Genomic DNA, 13920 nt, shown 5'->3' with positions numbered 1-13920 from the left:
TTTGTTTTCCTCTTTTTATCTCCAGGTTCTTAAACACACCACCTGTACCAGTTTAAACAGCGCGTATCATCTTTTCTAGTTGGTGAATCTTCATAGAAGGAGTGAACTCCGGGTGAAAAGTGATTTATTCTCCAAACCTGAGCCTGCTCGCTCGGTATTCCAGTAAAGTCCGGGTCTCCCCCCTCCCAAAAAAAAAAAAAAAAAAAATACAACAGCCTCAATCCGTCTCTCTCGGACGCGCAGACTCACCACTTGAACGCCGGACGATGTTCTCCAGAAAAGTGTTCTGCGGTGCCACAAGCCCTCTCTTTCCCCCGGGCATCCTGCTGTGGGCGGGCGGAGCTGGTGTCGGTGGCGGGGTCGCTGCTGCTCGGAGCTCGGTACGGTCGCTGGCTCTCGGTCGGACCGATGGAGAAGCTCATTGTAACCGTGCGCTCTGGCTGCTCAGGGCGCACTGAGCCACGGAGGCGGCGGCGCTGCTGCATCCAGCTGCCGCCCCGGAGCCCCCAGGACGCATGCGTGTCTGCAGCCAGAGCCCCGCGTCCCCAGAACAACACGGGCGCACACTCCTTACTGTAATATAATATATAAGATATAATGTAATATATAATATAAGATATAATATAAGATAGATAGATAGATAGATAGATAGATAGATAGATAGATAGATAGATAGATAGATACTTTATCTCTCCAGAGAGAAATTCACTCTCCAGTAGCATCATTACACAGAGAGGAGGAGTTGCAGTCAGAAAAATGGGGTAAAACATGAGCGTAAAATGAGGTCGATTGTATAAAGCGTAATATAAGTACAACAATAGTATTTATGGGAATATACGAAGTAAAAAAAAACATCAACATATATAAAACAAACAATATATAGCTACTGCAGAAAAAGTGTGAAAAGTAACATAACATTAAAGGTATATCGTAATTAAAATGCCTAACGTTTTCAGAAAACAAGAAAAAAAATTAGTAGCACATCATATTTTTATTGATAACAGTCAAAAATGTGACCCAATTATGCTACTAGGCTATAGGCTAAAACTATAAGTATTGTGAAATGTATAGAGGTATATCGTTAGACTAATAGCATAACTTCCTACTTTATATCTGATAGTTTTCAGAAAACAAGAAAAGACACAAGTTTTTGCAGCATATTATGTTTTTTATTGACATTAAAACAGATTTCACTAATAGCAACTATGCTATATAAAAGTTTATTAAAATATATATATATACAAGTATATAAAGTATGATAAAAGATACACAAAGTTTAGTTAAAATTACACTACATAGTACACAGTTAATATGGATCTGAAGATATGTGGTGATATAAAATGTATAATATCAGCACATTTGATTTCTAAAACAAGGCCAATTATAATGTTTAATTAGATATTAATGAACCATTTACATTTGAACCAATAACAACAGGGTCCTTACAGCTGCTATTTATTTGTTAATTATGATTTTAATGATCATTCATCTCCTGATTATTTTCTCACTAACTGCTTGTTATGAGTCTGGAAAATACTGGAAAATATAGTAATCAGTCATAATCATCTATGATCCAGAGTAAAATCTGTTTTAAAGAGAGAAAAATATGTAAAATCTCACATTGGAGAAGCTGAACTGATTAGAAGATTGATAAACTAGTGGCTAATAAATTTATCATTTAATAATCTGCTGCAGATCAACGTGAAACCACTGTCGTATAAAAGCTTTCAATTCCTTGAGTTTATTGATGGATTATATAGATTTATAGAACATGTTTGAGTTGTCAGGTTGTAATAGTAGTCATCGATAAATGTTCAATAGTCAATAAAATCAATCTCTGAGAACTGATCAGCAAATTAATACAATGTGTTCAGTTGTCAAAAAAATGACACCATGATAACATACGTAACTCACGACATTCACACAATCTTAGAAAATTAAAGCATTTACCTTTAACATAAAATAGTCCTGATAATAAACATACTAACTAAATAAAATAAGAATTATTCCACCATTTTACACCACAAACAGAGATGCATGTACGTTTCAGAGCTGAATGTTTAAAAATACGATTCTTTTTTAAATTCTACGTTTCTTCTCTGATCATGAACAATATTTGTTGCTTGTTAACAACCGATTCCAGGTTTTAAACTAAATCCGATCCATTTTGAATTTAACCAGTTCCCAGAGCTTTAAAATAAGAGCAAAGGATTTGTATGAGTAAGGTACGTAGCATGATGAACCATCCTTATTACTTGTTTTTTGTAAAGTGCTTTTATATGTATTTATGCTCATACCTCATCAGAATGGGACAGATATGGATCAATAAGTAATTTCCGATCTAAAAAACGTTTAATTTTACTCAATATTCCAACACTTCCTGATACTTTGGAGCACAAATATCTGATATAAAGTTTCTAGATGAGCTTATGATCAATAAAAATATCAAGAAACTTAACTTTGTAGAAACTTTCAATTTCCACATTTTCAGTTTGCAAACATACCTTTAGCTTAATTTGACAATTTCCAATAGTTTAACCATTTATTTACTATTAACACAGACTATAGTTACAGTTTATAAGTAGTTTCACTCAAGTTAAAGAAGAACAAATAACCTGTAGTGAAAACTCTCACCTTTGGTCTCTATGCTAAGCTAAGCTAAGCTAAGCTAACCACATCCATTAGATAAAGAGCTTCCCATAGTCAGCAGATTAAACCTCATTGAAGAGTCTAGTGGCTAAATAGCACTGAGTTGTGTTGCTACCCTCCTTCAGGGACACGTATTAGCATGTAAAGATTAATGGGGCCGACGTCTGCTAACAAGTGTCCCAAAACGCCACCACATTTATTTTGTGTCTCAGCAGAGTAGTGATAGTAACGATCCAGTGACTAATTTCCTTTTTGTTTACTTACACAAGCTCTTATATCTTGTTTGGAAACTCAGTAAATTTTCTGTTGTTCACAAGACGCCACAAATCCGACTTTTTCTAAACCAAAAGTTCACAGAAGGAAATAATAATCGAGAGTAGTATCAGCTAATATGTTTTTTTATATCAAATTAAAACCATCTATGTCTCGGGTTTTCACACGGTCAATCAGCATCAAATCAGAAACGGGGAGAAAGTTTTAATCTGCACTTTTTTTTGCATTATCATAGACTAGCAGTTCCTCTAATGTCCACTAGAGTTCCAGCCTGTAACAACAAGTGAATCCCGACAGACGTCTGTTCTTGTTCAGACCCACTAGAGTTTGTGGTCATCAGCTCCAGACACAGCCTGTGTTTTGTTTTCTTGGTTCACACACATACGTACAAGTGTTTTAAAAAATAATCTGACAAATGACAAATTAAGTTTGTCAAGCTGCAGTTCCTCTAACGTCCACTCGAGGCTCCAAAAACGAGTGAACACAAATTTACCTCCATGTGACAGCTTCCAGGTCTGAAGTTTACTTTCTAAGTTTACTTCTGTTCAAGTCACTAAATGCCTTAAAAATAAAAAAGACAGTTTTTGGACTGTTTTCATTCTTTCATTCGTTTCAAAAGTAGCTGTTTGACTCCGGTACCAGATAAAACCCAGACTTAGTCTCCTCATTTTGTCGCGTTGTGACATCCAGGTTCAAAACTTAACATCAGAAGCTTTACACCCTGATTCATAAAAAGAAGTGTTCTGGTCTTTGTAGCTTAGCATAGCGTCCTGTCGCAGGCGTATGAACCAAGCTTCAGGGTCCTCACAAAGACAGACATACGAGTTGGTGTGTTTTTGGTTGGGTTAAACATGTTCTGGTCCATTACTCAGGACGTCCTGCTCTCCTTTTAAAGACAAAAGCCCTGTTCACACAGGATTAGTTTCACCTGGGACGTCCTGTGATTCAGATATTAGTCCCTATGTCTGTGTTTCATGTGGTTCATTCACATGAGATAAACAAACTCTGTTTTACTCTAATTTACATTCTGTTGCTGTGGCTCTGCTACTTTCCCCTCATTCCACTGGGTGAGATATTTCTAACCGCTTTGCAAACTATAATGGATAATAAAAACATATTTTTGATACTATTTATTACCAACGACCTGTCGTTATTTAAATCAGACCTTTGCCGATGAACACATTAATTATTGTTTTAATAATTTCATTCCTATAAACAGGCAGTAGGATTTATAGCACATTCTTCATAATTTTTAAGAGACAAGAGGCAAATCAAACTACAGGCTTAAAAAGTCGCCCTTAAATCAGGATTCACACCAGATTAGAGGTGTTATGGTTCAGGTAATTTACTTAAGGTTTAGGGTTTAGAGTTTAGGGTTTAGGGTTTATGGACATGGCTGATTCGCAGTAGATTAAGACAAACTCCAGCATTATTACGAATTACCAGAGGTCCCCAGATAAACCTAAGTCTAAGTCTAAATCTAGTCCTGAGTGAACAGCTGATGACCTGCAGGAAGATGGAAAACCAAAACCTAAACAAGATTGTTTGGAGCAAAAGCAAGTTAGCAAACAACGGAGTGAAGATGATTAATGCAATTAACGCTGCAAGGTCATCAAAAGGGGGATTTTCTTATAATCAGAGTTGTCTCATATTCGGGCCAATACGGTATTTTTTTTTGTTATATTTGAGTTCTTTAATCTTTTTCCATCTTTCTGCTCAGACACATTAAAAACACGTGATCTGGAGTGCGGCATATTCCCGCGTCTCCGCTGAAGTGCTCGGACCGACCATACTGGACCGGGAGGAGAGTCTTCACAGGGACCCGATGACTGTAATCACTCTAATTACATCGCATCACTAACCCCCCAATTATGCCCAATCAGCATTCAGCAGGGAGGCCCAGCATCACTCATGTGGAACTGGAGCTCACAGCCACCGACCTCAGAGTGAGTCTGGCGGCCGTAGAAGCTATTTATGGACGCATGCAAAGCAACTCCTGGAAAACAGAGACGTTGGGTTTTTTTGTGCAGCTTCAAGTCTGAGCATTAGTTATTTCTGTCCTGACCGATTATTTTATAGAAACGAGGAAACGTCACCCGGAGGAGATCAAACGACACTCACACCTCATTTGGGAAAAGTGGGAAGACGCGAGGATGGAAGTATCGAGCCGATGCGCCCGAACCGATCGATGCTGAACATCTGGAGAGAGGGATCGCTGCATCCTCTCTTATTGATCTCAAAATTAATTAGTTCGGATTCCTGCGTGACTCTGCACCCAAAAAATCCACCCAAGCACCGAACCACATAACCTGTGGTCGCCCTTTAAGAACGTGGCTGAAGGAAGATGGGAACAGCGGAGCCCAGGGACCTGCTGGTAAATGGGTTCCCTCCGGGATGGACGGGCCCGGTCTGCTGAGTCAGGGGACCAGCCGGAGGCCTACGTTACTGTTCTGGTCAATAAAAGAAGCTCCATTACTCTGATTGGATGAGGAGTTCAATAATAAATAAAGAGCCAAATTAACTTGTTAGGGGGCAGAAGATGCAGCGTTGGGCCTCCATCAACCCAACAACCATCTGATGTGCCGTTCACTCGCAAATTTATTTAGGAATATGAATCATGTAATACTCTGATATTAGGGCATAAAACCCTCAGATAACTGATATTAAATTTCAGAACTTGTGAAGAATAAGCAGCACATGAAAATTCTGAACATGAAATAAATCAAAAACATGATAAATATTTAATGAATTATCATCTGTAGGTTATAGGCAGGTAGATAAACTGCATCATAAAAGTCTGTGATTTGAAATGTCTGATGTCTCTCTGATGTGATGTCCTCGAAACGTGGATTCACATTTTCTTTCCTTCATGAAGTTATAACTTTGTACAAGAAACGCTTTTTCCTCCTCAAACGCCATAAGTTAAAAAACACAGTTCCTGCGCTGCTGAAAATAAATATAGCACATTATGCTAATTAGCTCAGGTCTTATCTAGCCTGATAGCATCTGAGTGAGTGTAATATTACTTTCATTGTGACATTACTTACTCATTTAAAGTGATTAGCAAGGTGATATTTAAGCTAGTTATCCTAGCGTTATCCCAACTTTAGCCGTTACTGACTCGGTTAAAGTCTTTGCAGTAAGATAGTAATATTTAAGCTAGTTATCTTAGCTTTAGCCGTTACTGATTCGCTTAAAGTGATTAGCAAGGTAATATTTAAGCTAGTTATCCTAACTTTAGCCGTTACTGACTCGGTTAAAGTCTTTAGCATAGTAAGATATAAGCTAGTTATCCTAGCGTTATCCTAACTTTAGCCATTACTGACTGTTAAAGTGATTAGCAAGGTAAATTTTAAGCTAGTTATCCTAGCGTTATCCTAACTTTAGCCATTACTGACTGTTTAAAGTGATTAGCAAGGTAATATTTAAGCTAGTTATCCTAGCCTCATCCTAACTTTAGCTTACTGTGTTAAGTGATTCAAGGTATATTAGCTAGATCCCAACTTAGCCACGCTCATTAGTGGCAAAACGTTTGTGAGTTATTTGCACAGACTGAAAGTCTTTACAATATAATAATAAGCAATATCTGTAATAATGGTATGTGTAAACATATATTAGTATGAAAAGTTGTCATATTTCAACAATTGAGACGAATATTAATCCTGACATATTATAAAAAAAGTGTCAGTTGTTTACGAACATTCAAATCATAATATAAAAAATGTTTACATTTGCATCTGATAGAATTCTGCCATGTTTAAACAAATTTATTTCCTTTTTTTTTAATCTTTGAGTTGAATCATCTATATATTATAATATTACGGATGTTTAGTCAGAAAATGCCGATAGACACGACTTCTCTTATTCCAGATTTAAGGATGTGGCTCAATATGATGCAGAAATCAACAAAAACATGTTTAGTGAATCACTAAATGTTCATATTTGCCTCTGAGTTTATGTTGAGACGATTTACTAGCTACCAGCTACTAATTTACTGTTCAAGCTGCAACACGAAAGGATTCAGAGAAAGACACAAAAGCTCTGCAATTAGCAGCAACAATGAGACACGTTGGGCAGGTTAGTTCAGATGGTCCACGCTGGAATAAAGAGAAATAAAGAGAAATCAGCCTGCAATTAAACTACAGAGGAGGAGGAGGAGGAGGAGGAGGAGGAGGAGAAGCTTCGCTGACAGGAAGCTGCTGGCGACACACGGTGACAAACAGTGTGAAGTCTCACAGCAGCTGAACAGAAGAAGAGGAGGATCCAGAGCTGGAGGAGGAGGACGGGAAAACACCCAAGTACAAGAACAGGAGGAGGAGGAGAAGTATTTTCTCCTGGTAACTCCTCCCCTGATGTTCTCGTGTTCAGAGGGTGGATTTATTCCAGGGTCTCTTTGGTTATTAGAGCGTTAATCTGCATCTTTTATTTATTATTGTAAGTCGTCTCCATTGTTAAAAGTTTTATCAGCCTCGTTTCTTTATAATTAATTATTATTAATCCAGTTAACGTGTTTATCATCACAAGAACCAGGATGTAAATATTTAATACGACTTAATGCAGCCTGGAGAGAAACAGGCTGTCAGATAAAAAACACTCCTCATCCTTCCCAAACAAACCAGGTTTAGTTTTACTTTATTCTGATGAAATATATATATATATATATATATATATATATATATATATATGTTTCCATCACTGCCTCCAAAGAACGATGTAAACCTCCTGATGTATAAACCTGTGACTCATTCACAGTTTAATGATGTTTAATTATCTTCGTGTTATTAACCATGTGGACTCTAGATGGCGCTGGTTTCTCTCTGGTTGTTGGAATAAATCTGTTTCCAGGAGGAACAGAAACATGGAAGAAGAAAAACAAGATGAACCAAAGCTGGAATCAGTGAGGACAGAGACGATGGAGACGAGGAGACATCTGGGTTCTAGACGTTCAGGTTCATGTAGGAACTATTTCGCCTCCCTCATCTTCTTCTCCTCCTCCTCCTCCTCCTCATCTTCCTCCTCTTCCAGCCCTGGAAGCTCCTCTTCTCCTTCTTCTTCTTCTTCTTCCTCCTCAGCTTCACTCAAACATCCAAAACCTGTTTCTTCTCTTCCTACATCCTGAGCTCAGGTTTAACCGCACTCATTAAACGTCACATTTTATTTCATTTTAGTTCATGTAACTTTATTTTATTCATCACTGTCCATATATGGACATGGTCTCTGTGTCTCTGTAGATTAAAGTTGAAATGTTCAATATTAGTCTCACAAACTGTTTCGTTTAAATAATAAAAAAAACTTTAAATAAAACTTTATTTGTAAAATAAATGTTAAAACTGTTCCTGAATAATTACGTTTAACCAAAGTTTTTACAGTGAAAAGTTTCATTTGATGCAAAATAAATCAGAACTTTGTTTTAATTACGGAGGGTAAGAAGAGGAAGAGGAGGAGGAAGAAAAGGAGGAAGGTGAGGAGGGAATGAGGAACAAAAAGAAGAGGAAGATGAGGAACAACAGGAGAAGAGAAAGAAGGTGAAGAAGCAGTGAGAAAGAAAAAGTGGAGGAGGAGGCAAAAGTGAGCGAAGACGAGGAATAAAACGAATGGGAGAGGAAGAAGATTGGGAAGAAGAAAGAAAAAAGGTGGAATGAGGAGGAAGAAGACAAGGAGGAACAAAAAGAGGAAAAGGAGAAGAAAGGGAAGGAGGAGGAAAAGAAAGAAGAGGAAGGAAAAGAAGAAATGAGAAAGAAAAATAAGATGAGAGAAAGGAAAAATTATATATTTGTGTATCTGGCGCCACCTGGTGTCTGAATGGAGAACTGCACCAGCTTCAAGTTTAATCTAATCACTCAGCCTGCAGCGCCATCTAGTGGACGAATCAACACATGACACAGATCCTGTTACCTGGGAGGAAAAAGATGAAGAGGAAGAAAAAAGAAAGAGAAGAGGAGGTGAAGGTTTATGGAGCACTGACTCATTCAGACTCATAAAATAAAAATAAAACACATTCACTCCTGATGAATCAGTTTTTATATTTTTATAAGTGTAAATCTGAAAGTTTTTCTTCATCCAACTTATTTATTTTTATCCTTTTTTCCTCCTCGCTGTTCGTCTCCTGCCTCGATTTGTGTAAAAGAAAAGTTTTTTAAACAAATTCAACTAAAAAAAATATCTTGGAACAATCCCGTCGTCAAACCAAAGTCCACATCGACTCCCCCCTCCTCCCCCCGTAGACCCCCCCCCAGGAAATAAATCAATCCAGCGTCTGGGCTTTATCACAAAACAGGTTTAATTTAATATCTCTTTATTTTTTAAAATAATTAAACATTTGTATTTCTCCAACCCTTTTTTATCTTTTTTTTTTCAGCTTTTAAATCATATTATATCTGGGCCATTCTAAAGCACACATTAATCCTGCAGGGGGGGAGGAAATGGGAGGGAGGGGGGGGAGGAGGAGGAGGAGGAGGAGGAGGAGGTTCACCGTCAAAGCTCCACAACAGGGCGACAAAAACAACAACAAAAAAAATTTAAAATAAAAAAAAAAGCATCTGCCCTCCATTCTTGACCTCCCCCGCCCTCCCCTCCCCTCATTTCCCCCCCACACCCCCCACGCCCTCACCCCCCCCTCCCCATCCATCCCCTTCCCCAACTAAAAAATATATCCAATGGTCAAAAGAAACTTCATCAAAATATCCAAAAAAATGAGATAAAAAGTGAGAGAAGAGGGGGAAAAAAGAAGAAACAGACTAAAAAGAGGGGGCGGTGGGGAAGGAGAGAGGGGGAGGGAGGAGGGGAGGAAGGGAGGAGGGGAGGAGGGGGGGGGGCACTATCATAAATACCAGGAAGTCTTGTTCCATAATACCTCTTTATATACTGGATACTCCTCCACAGTCTCCTACGCAAAAAAACTAAATTACTACAAGATACAAGTTTATCAGTGTACTGCATTCAATAACAATGTACAGGGTTGTCTCTCTTCTTCTTCTTTTTTTTTTTTGTTGTTGTTGTTAATACTGTGAAGTCAACGCGGCCCCCCCCTCCACCCCCCCTCCCTCCCTCCCTCAATGTGGAGGAGTAGGGGGGAGAAAAAGAGGTGAGGTGCTCCTCTGAAGATATCTTTTATTTTTGAGCTGTAAGTTCCTCGTTTGAGGCCGATACCAGTACCAGACTGATACCAGCCAATCAACACCTGGAGTGGGGGGGGGGGGGTGACGTGGGAGGTGGGAGGTGGGAGCGGAGGAGGGAGAGAAAAGGGGGGAGACCATCATTTTTTCATTTTTCAGAGCAGGGCTGAGGTGCGTGGAGTGTGTTTACATGCAGTTTGAAACCACTACATCTTTAAAAGACATGAATCCAATATTCCATATTTAAAGTTTTATTTATCGAGTGTGTTTGTGTGTGTGTGTGGGGGGGGTGATGGTGATGGGGGGGGGGCACAGGAAGTGAGACGCATGTAAACACACTAAAAGAAAAACCGTGTGTGGTGGTGAGGAGGCCCCTGTCGGTTAATTTAATGTGTTGTTTTTTCTTTTTTGTTCAGTTTATTGCCTGTTTTTAAAAAAAGAATAATAATAATAAAAAAAAAGGTGTGTGAGGAGTCCTTTTAGGGAGGGAGGGGGGGGAGAGGTGTCCCATGAGGGGGGAGGATCACGGAGATGGGAGGCGACGAGAGGAAGAGCAAAGAGGAGAACCGGGAAAATAAAAATTACATATGGGACTGTACTGAAGAGGAGGAGGAGGAGGAGGATGAAGAGTTCAAATCAAACTATCGTCTCTTTTTTTGTGTTTTTTTCTTTGTTTTCAAAGAGTTCTGTTCATGTCCTACAGTCCAAAAATGTTTTTTTTTTATTTTTATTTATTTTTTTGTTTAAATCCCCTCTCACACAAGTCATTTTCTCATTTTCTATTTTTCTTCCTTTTTTTTTATTCTTATTTTTTTGTTTTTCCGTTTGCAATAATATCAGTTTAAGGGAAAAAAAAAAAGAAAAAATAATTATTTACAGTGCTGTTGAAATAATGAAAACAGACGTGATGAATCTACTGTAAAGTAAGTCGCACAAACACAGGAGAGAAAAAAAAAAAAAAAAAAAAAAAAAAACAACATAAGAAAAAACAGAAAAGGAGAACGATTAAGAAACCAGCGGCGCTGCGAGTCCTCCGGAGACGACGCCTGGACCAGGAGCTCTGGGCAGACATGGCTGAGGTGGAGGAGGGTGAGGACGGGGCGGCGGGGGGGTGGGCTTTGGGGGTCGGGATCGGGGGAGGAGGAGTCAGATGGGGGTGAGGACGAAGGGGGGAGAGAGGGGAGCGCGGCGCTGTCTTCGTTAAGTCGGGATGATCCCGTCGCTCCTAAGGCCCCGCTTCAGCTCCAGGTCCTCCAGCTTCTTCCACAGCTCCTCCCGCTCCTTCTCCTTCTTCTTCTCACTGCATCAACCGAGACATAAACTTAGAGCTCTAAATAAAATTTAAACAATTAAGGTTCGAGCTCCAAATAACAGAAAAAAAAAGTTCAAGCTCTAATTCGCATATGACTTATAGCACAGAATGTATTTTGAAATCTAAGCTCTAATTTAAATTTAAGCTCTAAATAAAGTTCAAACAGATGAATAAACTTAAAGCTGTAATTCACATATGACTTAAAGTTAAACTTCTAAATCTATTTAAAGCCCAAAATAAAGTTTTAAGATCTAAATAAAGTCTAAGCTCTAATTTAAATTTAAGCATCAAATAAAGTTTAGACAGATAAATAAAGTTAAAGCTCTAAATAAAGTTTAAACAAATAAATTGAGTTAAAGCTCTAAAAAACATGTGACTTGAAGTCAAACTTCAAAGTATATAAAAGTATAAGCTTTAATTTAAATTTAAGCTCTAAATAAAGTTTAAACAGATAAAGAGTTCAAGCTCCAAATAAGTGCAGACAGACAAATAAAGTTAAAGCTCTAAAAAAAGTTTAAATAGATAAATTGATTTAAAGTTCTGATTCATGTATGACTTAAAGTCAAAGTTATAAATAAAGTTAAAAACAAAAATAAAGTTTAAGATCTAAATAAAGTATGAGCTCTAATTTAAATTTAAGCTCTAAATAAAGTTTAAACAGATAAATAACGTTTAAGCTCCAAATAAAATGTAGACAGATAAATAAAGTGAAAGCTCTACATAAAATTCAAGTTCTAAATAAAGTTTAAGGTCTAATTTAATTCTAAGTTTGAAGTTAAGTTTATGACCTTAGTTTAGTCTAAGATTCAAATAGTTAAAACAGATAAATAGAGTTAAAGCTCTAAATAGTTTAAACAGATAAAGTTAAAGCTTTAAATAATTTAAACAGATAAATAAAGTTCAAGCTCAGAATTAAATTAAAGCTTTAATTCACGTATGACTTAAATAAAGTCTAAGGTCTAATTTAAATTTAAGTTCAAAATTAAGTTTAAGCTCTAAATGAAGTTTAAATTCTAATTTAAGTTTAAGCTCTAAAGTTTGATCTCTAAATAAAGTTTAAGTGCGATGTTAAATAAAGTTAATAAAGTTTTAAATAAAGCTCTAAATCCAGTCAAAAAGTCAACGCTCTCAAGAAAGTTGAAACTCGAGTTAAAGTTTAAGCTCTGAATTGAGTCCTGGTTTAGAATAAAGTTAAAACTCTCAATAAAATTTAAGCTCTAATTAAACTTTAAAGCGAATCTAAGAGGATTTAGTACCTTTGTTTTACTCTCAGACTGATTTTCTGTGGGAAAGAGCTTCAGAGCTTCTTACCGCTGGCGGTCCGACTTGTAAGTGGCTGTGAGTTCATCGAATAAGGTACTGTTCATCTCCATGAAGGCCTTCAGTACGTTGTAGACCAGCGCCACGATGGCCCTGAGAGGACGGAGACCACAACTCAGACCCAGACGTTCTACATTTCATCTCATTCCTTCATCTGACAGTTTGACCCCCTTAAAATCTCACGTTACCAACACAGGAACACATGCACCATTCAGCCATAACATTATGACCACCATGGCTTAGATATTAGGGACATCCTGATCCGATATCGGGCCGATATCAGCAATAACAGACCACTTCTTAATCCTCTTATCATTCAGGCCTTTTTGCAAAAGAAAAAATGTAGGACATGAACAAAGTAACTGAATCCTGTTGATGAACATGTTGCAGCTCATTCATGGTCTCGGTCTCTTTTTAAAGACAAGACTCTGAAGTTTCTATCACAAAAGTCAGAATCTCTCTAAGTGGTTTAGTTCTGGAGGAATCAAAGATGGAACATAGTTAAAAAAAAAAGAATAAGTTGTGGGTTGTAAGTTGGGTTTTCCTGAATTTTCTGTGTTGCTTGAATCCTATAATGACTTTTATCAATGAAACTTATTGCATCATGCAGCATTTACTCAACCACAGCTGGAGTCCACAGTTCTGATTGGTTCATGAAGCTGCTGGTGTCACATAAACCACCAGAGGAGGTTAAAGGGTTAATCCTCATCTTCCATCCAAAAGATCTTTAGTCCATGATTCTGTCTGCAGGTTTTTCCTTTTCCTCCTCCACTTCTACCTCTTCCTCCTCCTCATTGACTCTTGCTCTAAGATCTTTGTCTGTGGTTGGATCCGTTCTGATCATCGTAGACCAGGAACGTTGAGATGTTCTGACGCCATCGTCACAGTCTGGTCCTCGTCAAAAAATCAAAATCAAATCCTTCCTCTTTGTCCATTTTTCCTTCTTCTACCCTCGACTCTGAGGATATAAACCTTCGTCCTTAACGTGCCCACTGCACTAACAGGAGCTGTGCCAACCACAGTGGTCATAATGTTATGGCAGACTGGCAAATAAAAAACCGTAATGTATTAGAAGCTCTCACGGGTTCCAGTGCTCTTTGGAGATCCTGTAGAGGCTGGCGAACATGATGGGCAGGATGACGCTGGAGTTCTCCTCGATCAGACTCATGATGTACTCGTTGTTCCAGTAGTAGAGAGCTCGCTCTGCCACCTGCAGGCAAACGGACGCAACCACAACTCAGACACCGACAC

At 38.1% G+C, this 13920-nt stretch overlaps 2 protein-coding genes across 6 annotated transcripts in view; both read right to left on the bottom strand.

Moving 5' to 3' along the window:
- kcnh5b (potassium voltage-gated channel, subfamily H (eag-related), member 5b) overlaps positions 1-501 on the bottom strand; it is a 115220-nt gene extending 114719 nt beyond the window's left edge. The window contains exon 1 of the mRNA XM_047610376.1: positions 250-501. Coding sequence (XP_047466332.1) covers positions 250-322 — 73 coding nt within the window. The 5' untranslated portion in view covers positions 323-501. The remainder of the gene's footprint in view (positions 1-249) is intronic.
- Positions 502-9179: 8678 nt separating this feature from the next.
- The window catches only part of ppp2r5eb (protein phosphatase 2, regulatory subunit B', epsilon), a 45469-nt gene continuing 40728 nt past the window's right edge, over positions 9180-13920 (bottom strand). For 4 of the 5 annotated variants that reach the window (XM_047610791.1, XM_047610792.1, XM_047610790.1 and 1 more), the window contains 3 exons: positions 13752-13879; positions 12661-12762; positions 9180-11337 (listed from right to left, as the gene is read on the bottom strand). In XM_047610791.1, the coding sequence (XP_047466747.1) occupies positions 11238-11337; positions 12661-12762; positions 13752-13879 (330 nt within the window). In that variant the 3' untranslated portion in view covers positions 9180-11237. Of the gene's footprint in view, positions 11338-12605; positions 12763-13751; positions 13880-13920 lie in introns of all 5 variants that reach the window. The other variant, XR_007114622.1, reaches the window with a different exon arrangement.

Source organism: Mugil cephalus, chromosome 17 (assembly GCF_022458985.1).
Source record: "Mugil cephalus isolate CIBA_MC_2020 chromosome 17, CIBA_Mcephalus_1.1, whole genome shotgun sequence".
NCBI classification, from domain to species: domain Eukaryota; kingdom Metazoa; phylum Chordata; class Actinopteri; order Mugiliformes; family Mugilidae; genus Mugil; species Mugil cephalus.
The sequence above is the reverse complement of the archived record's forward strand: the minus strand, read 5'-3'. Positions and strand labels throughout refer to the sequence as shown.